The sequence below is a fragment of the Stegostoma tigrinum genome, chromosome 14 (genome assembly GCF_030684315.1).
Source record: "Stegostoma tigrinum isolate sSteTig4 chromosome 14, sSteTig4.hap1, whole genome shotgun sequence".
NCBI classification, from domain to species: Eukaryota; Metazoa; Chordata; class Chondrichthyes; order Orectolobiformes; family Stegostomatidae; genus Stegostoma; species Stegostoma tigrinum.
The window spans coordinates 4837198-4864248 of record NC_081367.1 but is presented as its reverse complement, the minus strand read 5'-3'; the positions used below and the strand labels follow the sequence as shown (position 1 = coordinate 4864248).

Sequence of the window (27051 nt, the reverse complement as noted above, 5' to 3'; positions counted from 1 at the left end):
TCCGTTGTGGCCTCCTCTACATCGGAGAAACCAAGCGGAGGCATGGGGACAGCTTTGTGGAACATCTACGCTCAGTTTGCACAAACAACGACACCTCCCAGTTGTGAACCATTCCAACTCCCCCGCCTCGTCGGACGACATGTCCATCCTGGGCCACGATCCCGCCACCCAAAGGATGCAGGAACAGCATCTCATATTTTGCTTGAGAACGCTGCAACCCAAGGGTATCAATGTGGACTTCACAAGCTTCAAAATCTCCCCTCCCTCGACCACATGCCAAAACCAGCCCAGCTAGTCCCCGTCTCCCTAACCATTCCTCCCACCTCAAGCCCCACCCCCATCTCCTACCCACTAACCTCATCCCACCTCCTTGGCCTGTCCATCCTCCCTGGGCTGAACTATCCCCTCCCTAACTCCACACTTACATTCACCTTCACTGGCTTTAACCCCGCCTCTTTGACCTGTCTGTCTCCTTTCACCCTATCTTCTCCTTTATCCATCTTCTATCCACCTCCCCTGTCTCCCTATTTATTTCAGAATCCCCTCCCCCATTTCTGGGGGTGGGTCTCAACCCGAAATGTCAAACATTCCTGATCCTCTAATGCTGCTTGGCCTGCTGTGTTCATCCAGCTTCACACCATGGTATCTCAGATTCTCCAGTATCGGCAGTTCCTACAATGTCTGTTACAAGTAACAAGGAGTGTGGTGGAATACTCCCCACTTGCCTGGATGAGTGCAGCTCTAACAACTCTCAAGAAGCTTGACAATATTCAGGACATAGCAGCCCACTTGGCGCCACATCCACGGACAGCTACTCTTTCCTCCACCAGTGCTCAGTAGCAGCAATGTGCCAGCTGCTGGATGCGCTGCAGAAATTCATAAGACTCCTTAGCACCTTCTAAAACCATGATTATATACACATAAAAGTACAAAGTTAGCAGATACAAGGGAACAACAACACCTACAAATTACCCTTCAAGGCACTCACCATCCTGACTTAGAAATGTATCTCTGTTCCTTTAGTGTCACTGGGTCAAAATCCTGGAATTTCCTCCCTCAGGCAATTGTGGGTGGACCTGGACCAGATGGACTGCGCATATTCACGAAGATGGTTCAAAAGTGGAGGGCTTTAGAATGGACTTGTAGATGTGGGGCTAAGGCACTTCAAAACTGCCATTACTGATGGAATGAATGGTGAAGACGTGTGATACTAAAGTAGCAGAACTCAGATGAGGATGATTACTCTTGAGAGTAGGTCAAGACACAGAAGAATTTGTGGATGATGTTGGAGATTTTCAAATTACACTCCAGATATAATCAATGTGGTTGGCAATGGTTGAAATGATCGGGAAAATGTAAATAATCTTTTAAAGGCCATGTTATTATCAAAGAAATGTATAAAATTGAGTTCAGAGGAGGCAATGAACCCAAGACTGAGTTTATTGATGAAGAGGCATTATGGGTTAAACCATTAAAAGCATGAAACAACAACTGATTAGGCATAATAACAACTTGCATTTCTATAGCGACTAATGTGCTGTAATGAAGTGACATGGGGTACTTCCTAAGAGTGTAATGAAACAACAAATATCAAACGAAAGAAGGCAGTATTGCAGTTAATGTCTAAATGTTTACCATTGAGATACATTCTAAAAAGGGTAGCGAGAGAGATGGAGAGCTTTAGGGGGACGAATTGGAAGCTGGCACTTGAGCAGCTGATGGTCTGACTATCATTAATGGGCTGAAGTAAGTATGAAAATAACTAGAAGCCAGAGTTGAAACAGTGTGCTGTCCTTGATGGTTTACATGGGTGGAGAAGATTGTGGAGATGGGTTTGTGGTTCAAAGCCTGAAGGGATTTATACTCAATACTTTAAAAAACAGTGGTGAGCCCGTATAAAACAATGAGTACAGGAGATGCGTGTATGGAAATTGTGGACTGACAGAGTCGGTTGGATGACCTGACATTTCCAGAGGGTGCAAAATTGGAAATCTTGTGCATTTGAATCTGCAAGAAGTGAAATTGTGATTCAGGGTTTCAGCAGCAGATTAATTGAATTACAGAGAGACCAGCAATGCTAAAATGCTGGAAGTAAGGTGTAGAAGTGAACGTGATCAAGGAGAACAGAGCTTCTGAGCACTTTGTGTTTCCCTGAGAATGGTGTCAAGGTGGGTTCTAGCAAATTTTCAATGGCAGGGTTGAAAAGCAGTGACTTTGGTCTTCAGAATGTCTAGAAGCTGTTGCTGTATCCCATGCATAAGGTTAGATAAGCAGTGGATAGAAACAGTGGCACTGTTGATGACGATAAATGGATGTCACCGTACATGGGACGTCTGTATTGCGTCACTGAGAAATAGGAGGTAGCCAAGAACAGACTGTTGAGGGCCACGTGATGTGTGTGGTCAAGAGGAGAAACCTTTGCAGTTGGTTCTCCGGCTGTGCCTGGGTGGACAAGATTGAGACCAGGCAAAGATAGCTTTCCATCGATGGAAGTGGAGGAGGCTGATGTGTTTGACCATCTCAAAGTTGAGAAAGAGGAGGAGGAGGGGCTGTGCACGATGGTTATAGGAAGTGAGGGTAATATTCAACCCTTTCCAATGGTGAGACAGGCTTAAACATGATGAGAGAGTTTCAAATATAGAGTCTCAAAAGATCAGTGTGAATTTGGGAGTTGACTACACAACTGAGGACTTTGAAGAGGAAACGGAGGTTGTGATGGATGGATGGTGTGTCAGGACAGAGAATTCAAGGGTGGCTTTTTGACAGCGGGCGATGGTTGATTTGACAAAGGGAGACAGTTTCTGAGGAGAAGGAAACCATTTACAATATCAACCAGTGTAGGGTCTGGGAAAAGGAGTTGCATGGCCAGCAATTTAGTGGGAACAGGAGCAAAAGTCTAGGAGTGTCAACTTTGTTGAAAATGTATGAGATTTCTATTGCTTTAAAACATCTGCATAGCAGAGGCTGAGATAAAGGGACAAAAGGGGCAGTGTTTTCACGCAGAGGGTTGTGCATGTATGGAATTGTTCTGGCAGAGGAAGTAGTGGAGACCGGCACAATTACAACATTTAAAAGGCATCTAGATGGGTATATGAATAGGAAGAGCTTAGAGGGATGTGGGCCCAAATGCTGGCAAATGAGACTAGATTAACTTAGGGTATCTGGTCAGCATAGATGAGTTGGACTAAAGGGTCTGTTTCTGTGCTGTATATCTCTATGATTACATGGTGCCTGAAACATCAGCGCATAGGAACTACAGGTTGGCAGCCTGGTCAATAAGCGAAGTTGTGTTAGAAAGTGGTAGAATGACTTTCATAATCAAACCAATTTTGGCTTTGCCGTCTCATGTTTGCTCCTGGTCTGGCCATATCTCCGTTTTAAAATTGTCAGACTTGTATTCAGTCCGTCCGTGGACTTGCGACTCCTTGGATGAACCATTCCCTGTGTGAGTAAATCCCTTTCTGGTACAGAAGCTCCAAGATTTCAGAGCAAATCATATTGTAACTGTTTTCCAGAGGAGCTCCTTGATTCAACTCTGAACCCTGGTAAGTGTGAAACTAAGTAAAAACCCGAAAGAAATGTAGATGCTGTAAATCAGGAACAAAAACAGAAATTGCTGGAAAAGCTCAGCAGGTCTGTTGGCGTCTGTGAAGAGAGAAATCAGAGATAATGTTATCGGTTCAGTGACCCTTCCTCAGAACAGTTCTGAGGAAGGGGCCACTAGACCTGAAATGTAAACTGATTTTTTTTTTCCCACAGATGCTGCCACACCTACTGAGCTTTTCTGATAACTTCTGTTTTTGTTCCTGATTTCTCGCGTCTGCAGTTCCTTCAGTTTTTGTTATGCATTCCCCTCCCCTTCCATGTCAGCCTTTCCAGGGACTGTTCCTTTTGTGGGTCACCTCAGTCCATTTCATCTCCACTCCCAGCACTACCCCATGGCACCTTCTCATGCAGTTGCAGATGACAAAACATTTAACTGTCTACTTCCTCCCTCCTTACCACCCAAGGCCCCAAACACACCCTCCAGGTGAAGCAATGTTGCTGCTCACAATGTGGTCTCCTCTACGTTGAGAAGATGATACATAGACTGGGTGATTGCTTTATGAAATACCTGCACTGTGTCTGCAAAAAAGACCCCAAGCTTCCAGTTGTCTACTATTTCAACACAACACTGTTCCCTGGCCAATGTCTCTGTCTTGGGCTTGCTGCAATGGAACTCGGAGCATGCTGGAAGAACAACATCCTATTTTCTGTTTGGAGACCCTGAAACTTTTAGGGCTGAGTATAGAGTTTGATACTTTTACAGCCAGAGCACCTTCTTCCTTTATCCACCCGTACACCCAGGCCCTGGCGTGACATGGGTTGCTTTCAGCACAACTGACCCATTTCCACCTATTCGTGGTTCCCCTTCTTTGTCACTGGCTCACCATTATCCATCCTTTTGTCTGCCCAACTCATTCTCATTCTCTCGCTCTCGCTCGCCTTCTCTCTCTCTCTCTCTCTCTCTCTCTCTCTCTCGCTGTCTGTCTATCCCCAACCCCTCCACCATCTCTGCCTGTGTTTAAGTGCCTCCCTCCCCCCAACCCCACTAGCCTCTACGAAGTCTTTTCCTCGCTACTGATAATTTTGAAGAAGGCTCACCAGACTGTAAACATTAACGTTGCTTTCTCCCCACAGATGCTGCCAGACCTGCTGAGTTTCTTCTGCAGTTTCTGGTTTTTGTTTCAGATGTCCAGCATCAACAGACGTTTATTTTATTGTAATCCTGACTAGTTGCTGCATCACTAAAACAAGTCTTTCTTTTGCTTTTTAGCTGAAATTGGAGATTATGATGAAACTCAGGATCTGGAGTACCTCAAGAGTAACATGCTCTTGCCAAACCAGAAAATGTTGCAGCAAAAGATTATGGAATTCCACAGGCAAAACATGCAAGTATTGTTTATTTGAGCCAGCTGTTAGATCTTGAGCTTTGTTCACAATAAAATAAAATCCCAATCTTGTGATCCTTTTCAGTCTAGCATTCTCTTGTTCTTTTTAAGCTGCAGTTTTGCTTCTGTTGTGGCGAAGATGATCTTGCTTCGATGATGTGCTATCTCTCTCCCGTTTGTCCTCAAACAGCTGTTTGTATGCCACTGCTTCCTTCTCAGTTTTATTTTGCCTTTGTGATTGGCAGGCGATATGAAAAATACACCTTTAGGTCAAAATCCAAATACAATTTATTATGCTTTGAGGTCTCTTCATATGCTTAGGCACATCTATTTCTTACTAATGTGGCAGTAAAAGTTTGTGTTTATCTGTGGCCTGTTGTTCCAGCATTGACCTGGAGCTGGATGCTTTTGATTGTTGCAGGCAAAGCTTTTGAATAGAGGATCCAAGCACCAGCTTGTCTGTAACATTTTTGAACCTATAAGGTCAGGTCTTTTTCACCCACATTGTTAATGGCATATTTTAGGCAAATAAAACACTAGACCTTTATTATGCTTAAATATGTGATTGCAAGTTGTGAGATTAATAAGGATAGTGTTTCCTTCCTGCTTTGGATTACGTACAGAGAGGAAGGTATAACTCCAGAAGCTGTGGTTGATGTTGGGGTCTATCTGCAACCTTTCAAACCCTCTCACTTTCCACTACCTCGCTCTCCTGGAGTGTATATAATTCCAACTCGTCGCTGAGTGGATCATTTCAAGAAACATTTCTTCTGATGCTCAACTGGATGTTTGAAGTAGGCTGGGCAGAGGGAGTGAACACAAGACACAATGATACACTAGGCTTGACATCTACACGTGCTTTCCAATAAAAGTATCAGGATAGTGTTCAGGATCAGGGAACTGGCAGACATAGCATCTCCTTAGAAGAGTATCTTGAGGTTTGCTAGTTGAGCATTGATCAAGATTTTGTTCTTGGAATTTAATGTGAATCATGCTGACTGAGATATTTAGTCGTGGTGCTAAGGGCATCAATGTGTTATATCTTGACAATCAACTTGGAAGTAGAAATTTTAGTTCTGCTGCTTGAGATTGATGAACAAAGTTAGGCACCTCACCGCAGAAGGCCAGAATTTTCATACAGAAATTTCAAAACTGTAAAACTGCTTGCGAAGTGGAACAATTCCACAGTGCAGTTAACAGACTGTAGCCAGAACATCCTCTGCAGAGACTTGCTATCCTACCCTTATGCTACACTTTGAGAATCTCAACTTTTATGAAAAGAGAAACATTCTTTGGAGGAAACAAATTGATGTACATTAGTCTCTGTACAAATGCAGTTTGTGGTTAGGCCTAATCAGTTGCTGAACTATACATTCGAAGGATTCCTAGTCATAAAGCAAATTTTTGGAACTGGTCAACAGAATTTCTGAAAGGAATGCAGTCTGCTGTGAGCAGTCTCTAGCTCCACTCAACACCTTGCCACAATGTGACGGCTGAGGTAGATGATCTTAAACCTACATCCACTTGATGTGACATTTTATCAGAAAACTTTCAAGTTTAAAAACTGACTGAATTGTAAAGCTTATAAAATAGATGGGTTACTTAATTATTGAGTCTTTGGGCTATTTGGTTTCCTGAGCATATTCTGAGGTCCCTTAGGTCTGCATAATTTATCTTTACAATTTACCTGTGAGTATGAGACTTCCTTCCAATTTCCCAGGTCATTACTTGCAACAGTCAGGAAAGACAGTTCACAAAGCTGTTATATATGCACTGCAGAAATTACTGTACTGCATTATTAATTGTGTTCTGTCTGTTTTTCAGAGGCCAGACTCCAGCTGAATCAGATTTCCAGGTATTAGAGATAGCCCGGAAACTTGAGATGTATGGAATTCGGTTTCATCCGGCCTCTGACAGGGAAGGGACAAAAATCAATCTGGCTGTCACCCACATGGGAGTTGTGGTGTTTCAGGTAGAGCTTAAATTTAACACTAACTCATTATACTGTTTCTGTCAGCTCATTGAGACATGGAGCAGTGCATACTCTTCAGGAGACTGTCCTTATTACACCTGCAGTCTTATTATGAGCAAAACAGCAGGTACAATCTGCAAACCAAACTGATTCTAAGGGTGGTACAACTGACGTATGAAGAAAGACTGGATCAATTGGGTTTGTACTCACTAGAATTTAGAAGAATGAAGGGGGAATCTCATAGAAACAAATAAAATCCTGATGGGACGAGACAGGCTAGATGCAGGAAGAGTGTTCCCGATGTTGGGGAAGTCCAGAACTAGGATTCAGAGCCTAAGAATAAGGTGGAAGCCATTCAGGACTAAAATTAGGAAAAAATTCATTACTCAGAGATGTGAATTTGTGGAATTCTTTAACACAAAGTTGTTGGTGCTGGTTCATTAGATATATTTAAGAAGGAGTTGGATGTGACTCTTGTGGCCAATGGGATCAAGGGAAATGGAGAGAGAGTGGGAGTGGGATACTGAAATTGCATGATCAGCCATGATCATATTGAATGGTGGTGCAAGCTGGAACGGCTGAATGGCCTGATCCTGCACCTATTTTCCATGTTTCTAAGTCTTTTTGTAATGCTCTGTTGCTTTCCTTCAAATGATCTTTCAAATCTCCTTTCATTAGTTTTTCTGATCTTCCCTATCACTTTTACGTAAATTTTTTAGACTAATGCATCCTTTATACTCAGCATCCTTGTACTTCGCTCTAGAAATAACTTTGTGCCATCTAAGGATTTGTCTGTATTTCACTGTCCCTTGCAGAGATTCCACTGTTGGTGTATAGTGATACCAGTTAGCAATTTTCCCTAGTTGATTCCTTTGAATAGGAACAGGGATGCCATCTAGAATGTAGTAAACTGCCTGAAGAATGGCATTAACAATGTTTGCCTTTGTCAGGCAGCCTGGGGATATAACATTGGAAAAGTGTGTAAGGGTGATATTTTAATTCTTGAGCAGCTGACTTTGAAAGCTACATTGTTAAATTCATGTAGTCTTAAAGATTTAAATTCATAACACTGTTATTCTCTCTCTTCCTCTTTCACAGGGCAATACAAAAATTAACACTTTCAACTGGGCAAAGATCCGGAAACTTAGCTTCAAGAGAAAAAGGTTCCTCATCAAGCTCCATCCAGAAGTCCATGTAAGATTTGGTACTTTGGGAAAAGTGTATTGTTTGGTGCTTGCTGTGCGGCTGTAAGATGAAGAACTCCTGTGTTCATTAGTGAAAGTGATAACGAATTTGAGAGAGGTGAACAAAAGCTTAATTAAGAAGATGAGTTTATCTTCCTAAGCTGCAGAGGGAAGTGAAGAGGATGGAGAGAGGTAGCTTGAAAATTGAGGTTGCAGCAGAACATGAACAGATGCTAGCCTCTTGAAGTGCAAGCGCTCACAAGTACTTTGTAGATAATGGAACTGATTCATTCACACTCTGGATACTTACCATTGCAATTGTTCAGTTTTGGGTTATTGTACCTCTAAAATACAGATGGCCCCTTTTTAAAATGCATTCTATTACTCCATTCTGGCTTTCATAGAATTGCTACAGGATGGAAGCAGGCTATTTGGCCCATCTTGTCCACACCAACCTGCTGAAGAGCATCCCATGCAGACCCATCTCCTACTGTATCCCTGTAACCCTGCATTTCCCATGTCTAACTCACCTAACCTACCCATCCCTGGACACTACCAGGCAATTTAGCACGACCAATCCACCTAACCTACACATCTTCGGACCGTGGGGAGAAACTGGAGGAAACCCACACAGATGTGGGGAGAATATACAAACGCCGCACAGACAGTCACTAGAGGGTGGAAGCGAACCAGAGTCCCTAGTACAATGAGGCAGCAGGCTAACCACTGAGCCAACATGTGACCAAGATCATATTTAGTGTAGATTGTGTTTAACGGAACTTGTATGAATAGTGCTGACTCCATTTTTATTTTAGTGCAGTTACTGTGCATGTGTCAAGTAAAGCATTGTGACAGTTGATTCTCAGTATTAGATGTAGCAAGGACTGCAGATGCTGGAGTCAGAGACAATACAGTGTGGAGCTGGAGGAATATCAACTTTCCTGCTCCTCTGTAGCTGCCTGGCCTGCTGTGTTCCTCCAGCTCCACGCTGTATTGTCCCTGATTCTTAGTCATGTTTGTTTTTTTTAAACCCTGAATTGCTGTGATTGCTAACTATCCTAAACCACTACACCACCCACCCCCACACCACAAATGAGGCTTCAGGAGAGGGGCAGTGAGAAGGAAGCATGAATGGTGTGGCAAGTGGGAGGAAATGAGAGGTTTGAGAAAGGGCAGTGGAGATTGGGAATTGGGGTTAAATAGAAAGAGTGGTAAGTTAGAAAGAAAAGTAATTTGACAAGATTAATAGGTGATCTCATTGAGATGTTCAGAATTATGAATAATTTTGATAAAGCAGAGAAGGATATTCTATTTCCACCAGTATGTTGGCAACTAGCGGTCACAATTTTGGGTTTGTTAGCAAGAAAGATAGGAGTGAGATGGGGAGAAACAGACATAATGTGTCATATTTGAGATTCTGTGATTGCAGGATTCGTACCAGGATACGTTGGAGTTCCTGCTGGCTGATCGTGACCAGTGTAAGATCTTCTGGAAGAACTGTGTTGAATACCACAGCTTTTTCAGACTCATGGACCAACCCAAACCAAAGACCAAGCCAGTTTTATTCAGCAGGGGCTCCTCCTTCAGATACAGGTAGATGTTAGCTACGTTTAATTGCTTGTTACTTGGCGTGTAGAAATGATGGATGCTGCTGAATTATCCATGTAACTATCTAAAAGGGAAAGCTGATGGTGAGCCTGCTACTGACATGAAATGATATAAAATTTGTTTCTGTCAGAATTCCTGTTTTGGTTACATTTAGTCCTAAAATGTATGAAAAACAAGAGACAATCATTTGCAACACAATATTGAGTTGCATTTTCTACATGTGAGGTAGCCTGGTGATACAGCAGGTTTGATGTAATCCTTATTTCAGAACATGATTCTAACCAGTAAGGGTGCAGATGGTTAATTTGGAGATCTGTGCTGTTTGTTTATGTTTAATCTAGTGCTGGAAAGAATGAAAAGCCTTCATTTTTTTTCAGGATATGGGTCTGTCCACAATTGCTCAATTCCAGTTCAGTTCTTTTGAAGCGTCTCTGTTGCAAAATAGAAAATTGCACCAGCCAGATAGTATCCCAATCCCTACAGTATGGAAGCAGGTCATTCAGCCCATCGAGTCTGCACCGACCCTCTGAACAGCATCACACTCAGTCCTGCACCCTACTCTGTCCCTGTAACCCTGCATTTCCTATGGCTAACTCACCCAGTGTGCATGCCCCTGGACACTATGGGCAATTTAACATGGCCAGTTCACCTAGCCTGCACATCTTTAGACTATGGGAGAACACCAGAGCATGTGTTGGAAACCCATGCAAATGTGGGGAGAATGTGTAAACTCTACACAGACAGTCGCCTGAAACTGGAATCGAATTCTGGATCCTGGCATTGTGAAGCAGCAATGCTAACCACTGTGCCACCATTATGCCCCTGCGTGCACAGCAAGACTGCACAAGCAACAATGAGTTTAATTACTGGGTAATAGTGATATTAGTTGCAGAGTAGATATTGGTCTGAAAATTAAGGGATTGCCTTTTCTGAATAGTGCTAGATAATTTTGTCCCACCCATCTGAGAAGACGGCTGTGAGTTGGTGTAAATTTAACATCTTATCCAGGATGTGCCATCTCTACATGACACAACATTCTATGAATACTGACAGCAAGAAACCTTAAGTGCATTGGCCAGATTAATTACACCTTTGTTGAGGTGATGTTGGCCCAGCATAAAATAGCAGGCACTCAAAACAGTAATAACAGTAATACTTTTAGACCACACAAAGATACTCTTCTGCAATTGGAGCTATTGAGTCAGTATAGTTTAACATAGTTGTACGTAACCTGGGAATTTGTGTACTTTCTTGAAGTGTTACCAAATCCCATCATCAAAATAATTGAATTTAAATATGTTTACTCAGTAGGTCAGTAGCACCAGATGAGAGAGAAGCAGAATTGACCTTTAGTCAGACCGATCCAGCAAATGTTTGATGTTCAAGCATGCGTTTAGTTATTTTTTTAAAGGTTATTGTTGGATTTGCTGTCACCCCCCTTTTCAGTTAGGATACTGCAATTCTTATTAATTCACAGCATAATAATACCTCATCCTCCTTCTGTTTTGATAAATACCTTAAATCTGCATTCAGACTGACCACCCTAATTTCTCCCTCCCCCCCCCCCCCCCCCCCCCTGTCTACTGTCTAAAATCCTCAATTCTGAAAGCCTCTTTTTAAATAATTCAATTATTTAACGAAAGGAAGGATAGGTCATTCTGAGGCAGAATGTTTGTACTTGTTTTCCATGTCCCATTGATCCCATGGAATTGAAAAGTATCATCAATGTTACATCCAAATATTCTATTCAGATTTCGTGGCAATCTTTTAATACTTTAATGTACAATGACATTTTATATGAGGGATTTGGCAGTATAGAACCTGGACTCTTCTGTGTCTTAAGACCAAATGATATAGGAGCAAAAGTAGGCTATTTGGACCATCAAGTCCCTAATCCACCATTCGATCAGGGCTGATGTATCCTAATCTGCACTGAGTGGAAGAATCTTCTCCATGTCCACTCTGTCTAGGCCTCTCAGTATTCTGTAAGTTTCAATCAGATTCCTCCTCATCCTTCGAAACTCCATTGAGTACAGACCCAGATTCCTCAACTGCTCCTCATACGTCAAGCCCTTCATTCCTAAGATAAAGGGTGTAGACCTTCTCTGGACCCCATGAATACCTTGGGTATAGAGCTCAAAAATGCTGACAGTATTGCAAATGCAGTCTCCTTTATAATGGGGAAACGAAACATAGACTGGGTGTCTGCTTTGCGGAATACCTATGTTCTGTCCACAAGAAAGACCCTGAGCTTCCAGTTGCCGATCACTTCAACACACCAATGTATTCCTCTAGCTAGCATCTCTGCCTCAGACTTGCTGCAGTGCTCTAGTGAAGCTCAGCACGAGCAGAAAGAGCAGCACCTCAGTTTCTACTTGGGAAGTGTACAGGATGGGGACTCAATATAGAGTTCAATGATTTTAAGGCCTGTGGCACCCCAGCATACCAGGTCTTGTTATCAGGTCTGCTGGTACACACTGCCCATTGTTAGCCACTAATAGCCCCTATTAGTACCTGTTCATTCTCTCACGCTGATCATTATCCACTTCTTCGTCTGTCTGACTGCTCTTTTCTGTTTTTGGGCTGTATCTCAACCTGCTGTTTACTCCTTATCCTCTTGCCCCAATCTTGTCTTCTGCATAAAACAACTCTTTATTGGCTACCGCCAATTCTGAGGAAGGGTCACTGGACCCAAAATGTTAACTGATTTCTCTTCACAGATGCTGCTAGACCTTCTGAGGTTTTCCAGCAGTTTCTGCTTTTGTTTCTACATCAGTCACTGGTTGCCATCCTGAAAAAAAACCCTTTTCATCCTCAATCTCTGCTGTCTGCCGGTCAGCCCATCCCCTATCCGTGTACCTTACTCCTAACATTTAGTAGCCTTCTGTGTGACACCTTGTCAAAAGCCTTGTGGAAATCCGAACAGATTGTGTCTACTGATTTCCTTTATCTAACTTGGTAGTTCCCTTCTTAAAGAATTCTAACAGAATTGTCCAGTGTGACCTTCCCTTGATGAAGTCGTGCTGACACAGCCCTATTTTACCACGCACTTTCAACTACTCTGCAAGTCATCCTTCGTAATGAACTGAAAAATCTTACCAATGACCAAGGTTAATTAACTGCTGTATAGTTTCCTTTCTTCTGCCCTACCCTGTTTTTAAACAGGGGTGTTATATCAACCATTGTCCAGTCCTCTGTGACCCTCCTGGATTCCAGTGACAACTGAAAAAACACTACCAATGCCTCCACAATCTCCTCAGCTATCTCCTTCAAAACTATGAGTAGTTCATCTGGGTCAGGCCTTTTATCCACTTTCAGACCTTTGTTTCTCCCTTAGTGATGGCCACTACTCACCTCTTGCTCCCTGAATCTCTTGAAGTTCTGGTATGCTGCTGGTGTCTTCTGCTGTGAAAACTGATGCTAAGGACCAATTCAGTTCCTCCACCATTTCTTTGTTCCCCATTACTACTTCTCTAGCTTCATTTTCCAGCAATCCAATGTCCACTCTCGCCTCCATCTTACCCTTTAGATATCAAAAGAAAATTTCTGCAGTTTTCTTTTATGTTGCTAGCCAGCTAACTCCCACATTTCGTCTTCTCCTACCTTGCTATCTTTTTAGTTATCCTCTGATTTTCAAAGGCTTTCCAAGCTATTGGCTTCCAATCAATCTTCATCATGTTGTATGCTTTTTCTTTTGCTTTTGTGCTATCCCTGACTACTTGTGTCAGCCTCGTCCTTTCCTTAGAATGTTTCTTCTCCCTTGAGATGAATTTCTGCTGTGCCTCCTAAATTACTTCCTGAAACTCCTGCCATTGCTGCTCCATTACCTTCCCCGCTCGGCTCCCCTTCCAATCAACTCTGGAGCTCCTCCCTCATGTCTTTGTAGTTACCTTTACCCAACTGTAATACCGTTGTATCTGTTTCAACCTTCTCCCTCAATCATATTATGGTCACTGCCTCCTAGGGGTTCCTTCACCTTCAGCTCCTTCAACCAGTCTTCCTTGTTACACATCACTAAATCCGCAATTCTCTGTTCCCTTGTGGGCTGTACCACAAACTGCTCCAAAAAAACCATCATGCAGACATTCCAGTCCACCTGCATTCCGTGATTCTATAGTGAAGTCCCTAGTGATTATTGCAGTACTACATTTCCTGACATGCCTATGCATCTCCTGATTTATTTTCTGCCACACATCCTGATGCCTGCCAGGAGGTCTGTACACACCTCACATCAGGGTCTTTTTTCCTTTGTAACTCCTCAACATTTCCCACACACATGCCAGGTTTTCTGGCCATATATCACTTCTTTAATTTCAGTTTCTTACCAGCAAAGCAACTCTGCTGCTTCTGTCCATCTGTCAATCCTTCTGATGGGACGTGTATCCCTGGATATTTAGTTCCCAGCTCTGACCCCCTTACAGCCATGTCTCTGTGATACCCACAACATCATACCTGCCAATTTCCATTCGTGCTGCAAGCTCATTTACTTTGTTTCATATACTGTGAATACTGAGCACCCCTCGGCCCTAACGTTTTCATAATTTTCCACCCAACTGAGCCCACCCCTGTATTTGGTTTCAAGTCCTATCCACAGCCTTAGTTATGTGATTTGCCAGGACTCTGATCCCAGCATGATTCAGGTGAACCAGTCCCTTTGGAACAGCTTCCTCCTTCCCCATTAGAAGTGCTAATGTCCCATGAATTTGAACCTGTTACTCCCACAGCAATCCTTGAGCCTTGTGTTTCTCTCTCTAAACCAGTTCGCTCTGTGCCAGTTTGTTCACGGCTCAGTACTAAGCAAGAGGTTGTTGTCTTTTTGCTTCTGCTTTTTAATTGTAGCAGCTCATATTTCCTCAGCAGTGGCTGTTTCCTCCTCCTACATACATTGTTGATACCTGTGTGGACCCCAGCAATCTTTCCCTTCCCACTCCAAGTTCCGCTGCAGCCCAGATGATTTCCTGAAGCTGAGGACCAGGCAGGTAGTGCGGCCTTTGGGACTCTTGATCCTGACAGTAGAGAACTGAATGTATTCCCCTGACTGTACAGTCCTTGATTACAACTACATCCCTGTTTTCTGACCCACTTGAATGCCTCCCTATACCATGATGTTATGGCCAGTTTGCCCTTTCTTCTTCAGCCCCACTCATCAACACATGGAGCGAGAATTTCAAACCTGTTAGACAAGTTCAAAGGCTGAGGCTCCTTCAGCACTACCTGTTAGTTACCTCTGCTTGCATTGCTTGTAGTCACACCCTCCTATCTCTGACCACTGACTAAATTCAAGATATTTAATCCAAATGGCATGACTTCTGGCTGAAACAGTGCGTTCCCCCTCCCTGATGTGCCACACTGTTTGAAGCTCAGACTCCAGCTCATCAGCTCTGAGCCAGAGTCCCTCAAGCAACCAACACTTGCTGCAGATGTGGTCACTACGGGCCACAATGGGGCCCAACATCTTCCCACATCATGTGAGCACAAGCCATCACCTGGCGCGACATCTCTATTTTAATTACTTAGGACGTCATTTGATTTTGAAAGTTTCATACTGGCCTTTGTTAGTGGCCAATAAATGTTTCCCCTATTTTCCTTCAATCCAAAAGTAACCTATAATATTCAAATTAGTAGCTTTGCTAGTCAGTAAACTTAGCTTTCAGGTGATGTCATTGTTTGTGCTGGGCAGCTGACCTTCAATTTATCCTCCTTTAAAATAAAAACCTTACAAACTGAACCAAAAAAAGCAAGCAAAGAGCACCTTTTCCCCTCTGCATTGAACTCCCACATTTGCCTCCAAAACCCCCGAGCTATATGCTCATTGTGGGTGTGGTTTCTCCTACCTGACCGTGCGAAGTGCACAGTTAGTAAGCTTTCAGCGGGACTTTGTTAAATAGAAGTGCATATGTAATCACTGCTTTGTTACCCCAAAGTTACACCCTGGCTATTCATGGAAAAATGCTGTCGAATGTCAGTGTGCTGCACCGCTATTCTTGTGAAACGAGCAGTGTTGAACATGTCATGGTTAATACTATGTGTTTTCCTCCACAGTGGAAGGACACAGAAACAGCTTGTTGACTACATGCGAGAGAGTATGATTAAGACCACTCCTTATCAGAGGTAATTTGCACACATATATTTGAAAGTTTTACATTGATGTATTACTTGTTGGCCTCCCATTTAATCTGAGATAATATGCTTGTTAATGCCAAGTTCCATTCTACATAAATGTTTACTTCGTCATTTGTAAGAATTTGGTAAAGACATTATTAATAATACTCAGGCTGATGTTAGAATAGGTTGTTGTGCAAATTGTACGTCAAAAGCTGTCCTAATTCCAGTGGACCTGCCCTGATCACCCCCTCGTCTTATTACCTCTGAGCCAGTTATATGTGTTGATGTATTGACCTCAGCCCTTGTTAGGTTACTTCAATATTCTTCCTATTCTCACTGCTTAGATCTATCTTATCATGAAGGATCTTTTTCCTTTTTCGAGAGCATAGGCAACAGAGCAGGTCACATGCTGTGAAAGCTTAGAAAAAAAATACTTCCCAATCCAACCTCACAAACATTTGGCTTGACATCTTTTTGTCTTGGAATGTTCTCTGATGGTGATCTGCCCTGATTCAGATTGCTACCATTGGGGTAGTTAGAAAATTTCCCTTTTCTTCCACATCCAAGTAGTGTTGTTTCGTGATCACTGAGACGGGGAGCTCCCACTTGTCGTCTCTTCAACAGCACGTTTAATCCATGTTCTGAAACACACTGATTCCATGTCAGCTATCCCCATCATGTTCATCTAACATATAAATATTGACACTCGATGAGACTTTGTTCAAGTCAAGATATTTAACTTTGGCTTAACTGTTTTTATCAGGCCTCGTGTTTTAAAGATTACAAGACCATATATTCTGTAGTGAAGAAGCACTGTGTTTACAAGGTTCCATGTCCAATTATTTTATTTGCTTACCACCTTCTGTCTATTCCCTACTTTTCAACAATTCTTAGCTCCTGTTTTGGAAGTTGGGCAGTTCTGCCTTAACGATCTGTGCAATTCTCTTTGCAAAGGTGCTGTATTATAATTCTTCTTTGGGAGTTAATCATTGTTCATTACCTGGTCAGAGAGGACTTTTTAATCATTAGAAACAATGTTGCTGTCTGCTTTTAAATTTTGGGCTTGCAGTTTCTTGTTCAATGTTCACCCTTAAGTTGTCGTCTTCCATCAACATTATCGATAAACATCCGTTATTTTAAAAATGTCCATCTCTCCTTCAGTTTTCCAGTGAATTTGTTTACACAGACTACATTATTTGAAGAAAAAATGATGGATGTTCCCAGTTTTGAGCATTTACTTAGAAACAGTCCCTTTTAGCTGGGGGTACAGCTGATCCTAATGAAGGAGTACGGTTATGCTTAAGAACTGATATAGGATTAGTATTAAACAGAAACATTTTGCATTGAAGTGTACCTTATTATCCTATTTCAAATGCACTTTCACTAATCTTTTTGTGATTAGCCCTTATTTATAACTGTACTTTGATTTAGAACATAGAACATTACAGCACAGTACAGGCCCTTCGGCCCCCGATGTTGTGCCGACCTGTCATACCGATCTCAAGCCCATCTAACCTACACTATTCCATGTACGTCCATATGCTTATCCAATGACGACTTAAATGTACCTAAAGTTGGCGAATCTACTACCGTTGCAGGCAAAGCGTTCCATTCCCTTACTACTCTCTGAGTAAAGAAACTATGTCTGACATCTGTCCTATATCTTTCACCCCTCAATTTAAAGCTATGCCCCCTCATGCTCGCCATCACCATCCTAGGAAAAAGGCTCTCCCTATCCACCCTATCTAACCCTCTGATTATTTTATATGTTTCAATTAAGTCACCTCTCAACGTTCTTCTCTCTAATGAAAAGAGCCTCAAGTCCCTCAGCCTTTCCTTGTAAGACCTTCCCTCCATACCAGGCATCATCCTAGTAAATCTCCTCTGCACCCTTTCCAAAGCTTCCACATCCTTCTTATAATGCGGTGACCAGAACTGTACACAATACTCCAAGTGTGGCCGCACCAGAGTTTTGTACAGCTTCACCATAACCTCTTGGTTCTGGAACTCGATCCCTCTATTAATCAAAGCTAAAACACTGTATGCCTTCTTAATAGCCCTGTCAACCTGGGTGGCAACTTTCAAGGATCTGTGTACATGGACACCGAGATCTCTCTGCTCATCTACACTGCTAAGAATCTTACCATTAGCCCTGCACTTTGCCTTCCGGTTACTCCTACCAAAGTGCATCACCTCACACTTGTCTGCATTAAACTCCATTTGCCACCTCTCAGCCCAGCTCTGCAGCTTATCTATGTCTGTCTGCAAACTACAGCATCCTTCGTCACTATCCACAACTCCACCGACCTTAGTGTCGTCTGCAAATTTACTAACCCATCCTTCTACGCCCTCATCCAGGTCATTTATAAAAATGACAAACAGCAGTGGACGCAACACTGACCCTTGCGGTACACCACTAGTAACTGGTCTCCAGGATGAACATTTCCCATCAACTACCACCCTCTGTCTTCTTTCAGCAAGCCAATTTCCGATCCAAACTGCTATATCTCCCACAATTCCATTCCTCTGCATTTTGTACAATAGCCTATTGTGGGGAACCTTATCGAACGCCTTGCTGAAATCCATATACACCACATCAACCGGTTTACTCTCATCTACCTGTTTGGTCACATTCTCAAAGAACTCAGTAAGGTTTGTGAGGCACGACCTTCCCTTCACAAAACCGTGCTGACTATCCCTAATCAGTTTATTCTTTTCTAGATGATTATAAATCCTATCCCTTATAACCTTTTCCAACACTTTACCAACAACTGAGGTAAGGCTCACTGGTCTATAATTTTCCGCAACCTTTCCATATAGGGGATTGAACTAAAGGCCCACCTCCAAATGAATATCTGTTAAATGAAACTGTAAATTCCAATGTTTGACTGAATCATTTCTTGACTCATATTAAAGCTATTTTTCGCATTTGTTCAGTCATGCAGTTCACAAATGAGTGCTGGTGGTTGATACAGTGTATACCAGTAATGAACAGGCTGCTGAGTGGTACAGTATGTTGACCCATGAAGGGTGATCTTTTTAGTAATTGGACAAGCAAGAAACAAATTTGAGTTACTTTTAATAAGAATAAAACTGATATTTCTTGCTTTCAACTTCCTAAACTTTGCAACAGTTTTTTTTATTAAGATCGTATTTCTGGAGACTCTGGCCTCTGTAGAGTCCACTTTTCTAATGTCACCTGGGACAGAAATGGTTTTAGTAGACCCCCAGCTTGCAAGAAATTTCTTCTCACATGCATTATGGTCACCGGAGGAGGCTATTTAATCCCTTGTGACTGGACAAGAGTTGACGCCGTGGAAATTTAGATGGCATCTCCCCTTAACCTAATTCCAGCAAGAACAATCCCAGTTCATGTAATCTCTCCTGATTTAGCCCTTGGTGTCCAGGCATTATTCAGGTAAATGTGTGGTGTACTGTATCCAAGGCCAGTATATCTTTCCCTGGTATGTGCCTATGACTGCAGGTGTGGTCTAACTAAAGCTTTATATCTATAGTAGAATTTCCATCCCCTTTTATTCTAGGCAGCTAGCAACTTTAATACTTGCCCCGTCTGTGTGTGGCATCTGAAAGATCCAGGTCTCTATATGTCTCTTTGAACTTACACTGTTTCTAGCTTTTCATTGTTTAGACCATACCCTATTCTATCCTCCCTAGGCCTAAACTGGGTGACCTCCATAATCTGTCTGCAATACTTGCTGCAGTTTTTTCCAATTGTCAACCTATTAATGTTTGTTAGGAATTTTATGCCGTCTTGCTTTGTGACAACAACAAAGTTGGATACACGGCTCTCCACATCATCATTGAAGGCATCAGCAGTAAGTGTGGTGAATAGTTAAGGCCCCAACACAACCGTACCAATTAGAATACATGCTTGTTATCCCTCTGGGTTACTAAAGTAATTTCCAAACAAAGTTAATTTGCATTTAGTTCCTTGGATTTCAGTTTTAGCTATAACAGTCTTTTATGATGGATTTTATCAAATATCTTTTGAAAGTGAATGTATTTACATCCATTGTCCCTCAGCCTTCCCTTTCAAGCCCTCTCAAAGCAACATTGGAAAACTGAAGCAAAATCTGTCCTTAACACACCCATTCTAACTGTGTCTGATCAGCTGGAAATTTTTAAGGTGCCCTATTTTTATTCTTAATCAGACTCCTGTAATTTGTTGGCACCTCTGGTCTATAATTCCATCCCACTTTAACCAGGACAGTGATGTATAATTTTCCAATTTTAAAGGAATAGTTCTTGAATTGGAAACACTTTGGGAAATTGTCGTTGTTGCTTCTCTTATGTTAGCCTGAATTTCTTTCGGTTCTCTGATTGAAGCCACCCAGTCTTAGAAATTTATAACCAATAGATGTCATTATTTTTCTGATGTTAATTTTGAGGTCTGGTTCTTGATTCAGCAATAATTTCCCTGGAATTCCTGGTACATACGCCTATTGTAAATACTGATGCAAAATAATTAATCAGGATTCCAACAATTTCCTTATTTTCATTTACCACATCACTTAGCAGTTTTCAGGGAGACTGCGTTGTTCCTGATCTCATCCTAACGTAAGGTCAGAATACTTAATTCTGAATTCTTTCAAGTTTCTCCATGTACCAGGTGGAGACATCAGATGTATAAAAGAACATTGTTCCACAGATAGTCAGACTGATATTGGGACTAGTGTAGGTCTTGTTTGTATTAATTTATTCCTGTGTTCTGGGTATCATTTTGTTCACAGTCAAAGAAGACAGCCTGCATGTAAGAGTTGACATGTTTAGGATCATTTAAATGCTGGCTAAGTTGGTGACAGCCACATTCTGTAAATGAGTCAAGAAGAATTACTGCTTTAATTACTGCATATCGCCAGTGCAGCAGAAGGAGGGAGGGTGAAATGTTCACAAATTGCATTTTCTGGTTTCTTTGCAGATCAGATATTTTAAAAGTTCCAGTGCTGGTTTCAGCCCACAGGGGGATAATGTCATTGTTTGGAATCTTTGCTTTAGACTTACAATTCTGCATACCAAAGTTCTACTTTTCTGTTTTCCTTTATGGCTTGCAGCTCCTTTTCTGTACAGTTTCTAGCTTTATGAAATTTGTGACTTAAGGTGTTTTTGCTCAGAGCAATTTTGTTTTGATGCATGTCTTTGCTTCTGCCACTCACTGGAAGGCAGGTTTGAGAATGTCTTGAATATTTTTGCTTTACAAATTCAGTATCTTGGCTGGCTTTCAGCTTTTCAGGGAAGTTGCCAACTAAGTGAATGAAATGATCGGTAACTGTTTGAGTTGGGCAATTGCTTAATGACTCCTCTGTCTAAGGCTAAGACCATGACCCGTGGGAGATCCATAGCACTAGCTTTTGAGTCACATGCCTGTTCTTGTAACCATGTTTTTCTCTCTGCCAGGCCCGCGTTAATTGTTTTCGAGTGTTGGTCCAAGTTTTTTCAGGATTTTTGCAGCTATATGTAGGTTAACAGTCACACTGATGAAGTTTAGATGTCTGTGTTAAAAATGCAGGTCCCTTCAAGACTCAAAAGCAATATATTTCCTAATGAAACCTGTTTAGTGATCTGGAGCAGATGGGACTTGAACCCAGACCTCCAGATCCAGGGGGAGAGGCATGGCACTGCACCACCATGCCAAGGCTGAAGCAGAAAAGCTCTGGAGTTGAATAAAGGCAAGGTGATGCTTATTGGACGTTAAATTGGCAGTGAACTAGGAAGCTTAAGTTTCAGTCCCACCTGCTCCAGAGGAGTGCGGGGGTCACATTTCTGAACTGGTTGTTAAGAAAATAAAAAAAAGAGCTGAGTTCTTCCAACAGGTTTTTTTTGGTGGATCACTATAAAAAGCGCTGTAATCTTGTTCTCCCTTGTTTTGCTGCCATTTTTTTTCCTCCTTGTTATTGTTGCAGTGGCCCTGGTGGCAAGCAGTTGTAATTAATTCAAGTAGTTAAATGGTTCATTTGGCAGTGGGTTATTTAAAAACAAGCTGAGTCCTCATAATGCTCTTGTGGTGCAATGTAATGTCCCTACCCCGGGTCAGAAGGTCTCGGCTCAGACCCGAACTGTCCTGAATCTGTGTCCTAACATGTTGGTCCAGGTTTAACTGTAACTGTAAGCCCCTCACTGAAACACAGCCAGGAGGCTGGAGGGGGAAGCAAGTGTTTCATCTGCCAGGGACCCCAACATGATTGTGTATCATGACAGTGCCCATTGCCCTTCCAGAGGAGCACGTGTCCCTCCTCAATGATGACAGCTTTCATCATTTTTAAAAAGGGAGCTGTACCCTTATGGTGTTTTCAAATTGGCATTGTGCCTCCCTGGGTTCAAACTGCACTTGCCCAGCTTGATTTTAAAATTCCTCCAAGTCTTTCTGTGGCCTTTTTTTTTCCACGTGGAGCAATGCTGCCACCTAGCAGCAACTGTTAATGCTTGCAATGAGGAGACGAATAATGGAACAAAATCAAGATCTTTCCTCTTTCCTCTAGACCAGCAGATCCCAGTTCAAATTCCACCTGCTTCAGATGTGTCATTACCACCGTTCTGTTTAAGCTGTGCATGTGTGCGGCCTGGCCCCTCTGATGTTCTGAGTATGGTGCTGCCATGCTGCTCATGACACTGACTTCCAGTCCCGCAAGTTGGTGCTATGCAAGGTCCTTAGAAGCCCATGCAGCCACTAAGAAAATTTAGAGTGATTGCTGGTTATAATGTGTTTGAATAGGTTGAATATGTACAGAGATGAGATTTTTTTCACCCAAGCGGGTATTAGCTCCTGGACAGGAAAAGGAGGAAACTAATGTTTGTACTAAAAACAATAGATTTATGAGAAAGCCTTCATAAATCTCTGAAAATCTTCTTGCTGCATAATTCAACACACAGATGTCTGAGTGTGAAAAATTGCCTGTATAGCTCTAACCTTCATTTATCTGTATCTTGAATAATGAGGTGTTCAGACAGGACTGCTGCCGTATAGGTTACTGCTTTAATTTTGATTTTTCGGACTTGGTGAGCTGACATGGTTTCCATTCGGAGTCACCCGAGTGGATTTGCCTCTTGCTTTATTGTTTGATTTTTGTATCCTGTTAATTTCAAGATAGTGCATTATTTGTCACCCACAGTGCTAATTAGTAGCAGTGCCTTCTTGTGCATTGGGTTATATAATTTTGCAATTAGGGATTATAATTGGCTCTTTATATTGCAAAATTCTTTGATAGTGTGGTGGACACGGCTTCATGGAACACTGCCTGTGATGTGACTAAATAATAACAAACCCAAAGTTTATAGGTAGTGTAGACAATGCGTTGGGTCCAGTTCATTTTATCTGAGCTGTTGTCTCTCCTTCGGCGTTCCTCATGTTTGTCTATGCCAGTAATTCTCAGTCTACTTCAAGGAAACTTGTGGCATTTCCTGAATGTGAGAGTTGGGCATAACCTCAGTTTAGAAATAACATTCTTGTATGTTGATGTCCGATTAAAAGTTTGAGGCTAATTGAAGTGTGTTGGCCTCTGGTAGCAGATTAGAACTCAAAACTTCTTATGACTGTGTATATTTATACATAAAATGTCTTCAAATGTGATTTAACTTGCCTTGTGCTTCAGTGAACCACTTCGAAAGAATCTCTTGATTTTATTTGCCTTAGTTGAAGACCTCTGTTTGAAGTGTAACCATGATTACTAGTGGATGTGAGTGAATGCGAACATGGTGCTCTCTTTTCTGCTGTTGGTGTTCGTGCTACAGTATGTGTCTCTTTGCCTTGCCTGCACTTTTGCCTTGCCGCACACACTTGCTTCTTGCACTCCGTTTGAGTGTTTGTTTAAAAACTCAAGCTGTCTGGTGCAGGGGTTTTCTCCTCATGTCCTTACTGAATACTCTCTGTTCTTCAGGCGGCACAGCAGAGCACGAATCTCAGCTCGGACTTCGAGCGCAGACGTGCCTAAACAGGTTAGTCCTGCAGCACTTTAACGTCGTGTGTGTGTTTTATGTGTTAATGCTTCATCAATGGAGTGCTTACCAAATCTGAGTTTTCTTAATTAGTGCCTGGTAAACTGTATTGGTTTATTTGCCCTTTCCACCCTTCTCCTAGAACTTGCCATTCGGAAGGTGGCAGTGGTTTGGTACAGAATTACTGAGTCCTGCTCTGCATCAGCAAACCAAGTCTATGTCCTAAATGATAAGATGTACCTTTGTATTTCTTCCTTTTTCCCTTCTGTGTTGCAATCCACCCAGCCTTGGTTATGTAAACGTGGAGGCTTCATACCATTGAGACAATTGGGTTCAGTAAGAATTAATCCCGGGATCAAGCCTTCTGATCTTTGTGTTATCCAAACGTAATACAACAGTGCTAACCTCCTATAGCTTGTTGCAATACATTAGCAACAAAAAAATTCTGCAAATCTACAGTCAGCTTTGGATGTCATTAGATTTCACCGATTTCATAAAATTTCCCCTTGCCATTTATGACTGGGTAATATAAGGAAACAGCCTTTGTTGGCCTAAACAAAGTGCTGAAATGTGAAACGGTTCTTTCTAATGCAATCAACTGTAATTGGTCAATTCGAGATCTGGTTGAACGTGATGGTATGTTAACGTGTTGTTCATAAATTGATCGCAGTATTCAAATGTGGTTCTTGGTGCTATTTTGTTTTCTTCTCTGCACTAGAGTCTATCGTTCACTGAAGGCATAGAGGTTCCAGGCTCTCCATCTTCAGCCACTGTCTCCTTTCAATCCGTCCAATCTATACAGAAGACTATTGCTGACAGTCGGCTTATTCACCCTGAAAACAGTAAAGCTCTGCTCGTCGGCAAGCACTCTGCTCGGAGGACCCCATCAGAAGTGAAGAGGAGTCCAACGCTCGAAGATTCGTGGAAGATTTCTGATCGGCTCTCTCCGACGACCTTGCAAGGTTCTGTTGCTGAAGCTGCAGGCAGCTGCAGTCGCTCCTCTTCGGGTTGTGACGAGCGCAGTGCTTTAACTAGACAGGATGGTGTTAGTGACAGGAGGTTCCCTCAGAGAAATGACAATGATGAGGATGACTATACCACAGGTATACCTATTACTGAGAACAAGTACAATGTTAGCCAGGTTCAGGGAAGGGCAGTGCCAATTTTCACATTGACAAATGCTCAGTTGCAACTTTCAGAAGAGTTCATTGATGATGACCCAGCTGAGATTTCCTTTTTTGCTGGTGGATCAGAGGCATTTTCACCATGTTACCATGGATTAGGAAATGGTACAAGAGGCTCTGCTGTTTATAGTCAACAAGACAGTTCACCAGTAATAAATTCCTGTGGGCAAAATCCAGTTAAGTGTGTCAATAATAACATGGAGCTGGGTTCAGAGGATGACCTTGAATCTGAGGGTGGGAATGACCTCAATGGCAATGGCCGACCCACTGATACAGCTGACCTTTTTGAGGTGAAGGCACAAGCCAGCCTTCGGCATGGGTGCTATAGCAAGTCAGAGACGAGCTCGCTGCTAAACCACCAGTCGGAGAGCAGCTCGTTGACCAATCTGGGGTTAAATGGCCTTTCTGAGACAGCACTATTCAGGATGGCCCACTCGGGCAATCAATCTGAAGCCAGCTCCATGGTGAATTTTCCCACATATTCCGTGCGCTCCGAGTCCAGCTCTGCATTCCAGTTTGGTGATATGATTGACCAACTTGAGCAGCTCAGTTATCCCCCCACCACCACAGAAGATTCGACCAGCAGTGAGTCTGGGTCTTGGGATTCGGATAACGGGATCCCTCTTGACGGTAATTTCTTTTACAGTAACCCATTTGCACAAGTTACAGCCAATAATTTTGCGTTTAGTTTTCAGGGCGATGTTAATGGTTGCGCACATGGAGAGCAGGAGGAAAGGAACAGTCTGAATTGAATTGAATTGCACTTGTGCACATTGGTGCATTGCAGGGTAATAACCTTTGTGCATGAGTGATTTGGAGCCAAACACTTTAGTGACCACTTTACTTTTGCTTTGATTTCTTAGTTTGATGACCTTGTCAAATCAAGAAAACATTGTGCATTACATATACTGCAAAGAGGTATAATTTCCAGAATGCTTTACATTTACCTAATTTTGATTGTGGTAAGTTTTGAGCTGTCAGCCTAAGCTTTGACCAGAATCTGTCTAGGAGTATTCTGTTGGCATAAGATTTTACGAGTAATTTGTCCAATGTTGTTGCAGCCAGACCCTGTGGACAGACCTATTTTTTACAAAAAAACTCTGATTCTGTATGTATAAATATATATTTTAAAAATTGACAGCCAACACTAATGCTATTGTGCACATCTCTTTGTTAACTCATGAAACACTTAAAAAGAAACTTTATAGTGAAAGTTTCTGTTTGGATGCACTGTGATGGTGAACTTTATCCAGTAGTCCAACACCTTTTGTAGAAATCTGTGAAACTGTTTCCGAGTTAAAATTAGCCTCTGACCAAACACTTTATTCTGTAACGACATAACTGATTCAAGCTTACGGTCATGATAGCTAACAGTAGCCCAATCTGTCAGTTTTGTGGAGCATTTATACATGTCTAACTTAATTTATGGATTATCATAGTATCGGGTGCATTTAAAATGAGAACACTAATTGGAGAACCTCCTACAATGGAATTCTGAAGCAGCCAAGAAAAGTACGTTTTAAGTGTTTTGCAATATGTGAAGGTGCGCTGTTGCTGTTTGCTGTGACTATCTCTTGTCAAAGCAGTTTAACACAAGATTGTTGATGAAGTTAGACTTGCTTCAGTAAAAGTCCAGGGTGTGGGATTGAAAGAGGCAGTTTGTCTTTGCCTCCCCTGCCATTTGTCCATCACTCAGTTTTTGTTTGATTTGCTACTTGCCACCACACCCACTTGTCCAGGTGAAAACCAGTGGTCAGCTGAAAGCCTCATAATTGAGGCTGTTTATTTACACCTCCACGACATGCACAATTCTGTTGTACCTCATCTGTGGTGCAAGAAGTCTTTTTTACATTGCTAAGGTGTTTATCCAGTGTTGTTCTTGACTGCTTTCTGTTGTTTGAACTCTATAAACGTCATCTTGTTCAAGATATCATGTCCTGACACATTGGTCCTGCCAAATTTTCCCAGCCCCTTTCTATTTTGGCAGCAGATTATGCTCCTATGTTCCCTTTCCTTCATCCCACAGTCCTCATAGTTCTTTTGAGTTGTGCCTGTATTTCTGTCCCTCAATCTCTTTGCCTCTATTTCTCTCCACATTAAAAAAAAACCCTTAGAAC

At 42.2% G+C, this 27051-nt stretch overlaps 1 protein-coding gene across 6 annotated transcripts in view; it reads left to right on the top strand.

Moving 5' to 3' along the window:
• Positions 1-27051, top strand: part of farp2 (FERM, RhoGEF and pleckstrin domain protein 2) — a 145670-nt gene that overhangs the window by 63201 nt on the left and 55418 nt on the right. For 5 of the 6 annotated variants that reach the window (XM_059650943.1, XM_059650945.1, XM_059650942.1 and 2 more), the window contains 7 exons: positions 4817-4931; positions 6756-6903; positions 8002-8097; positions 9517-9680; positions 15738-15806; positions 23693-23750; positions 24469-24853. In XM_059650943.1, coding sequence (XP_059506926.1) covers positions 4817-4931; positions 6756-6903; positions 8002-8097; positions 9517-9680; positions 15738-15806; positions 23693-23750; positions 24469-24853 — 1035 coding nt within the window. The remainder of the gene's footprint in view (positions 1-4816; positions 4932-6755; positions 6904-8001; positions 8098-9516; positions 9681-15737; positions 15807-23692; positions 23751-24468; positions 24854-27051) is intronic. The other variant, XM_059650946.1, reaches the window with a different exon arrangement.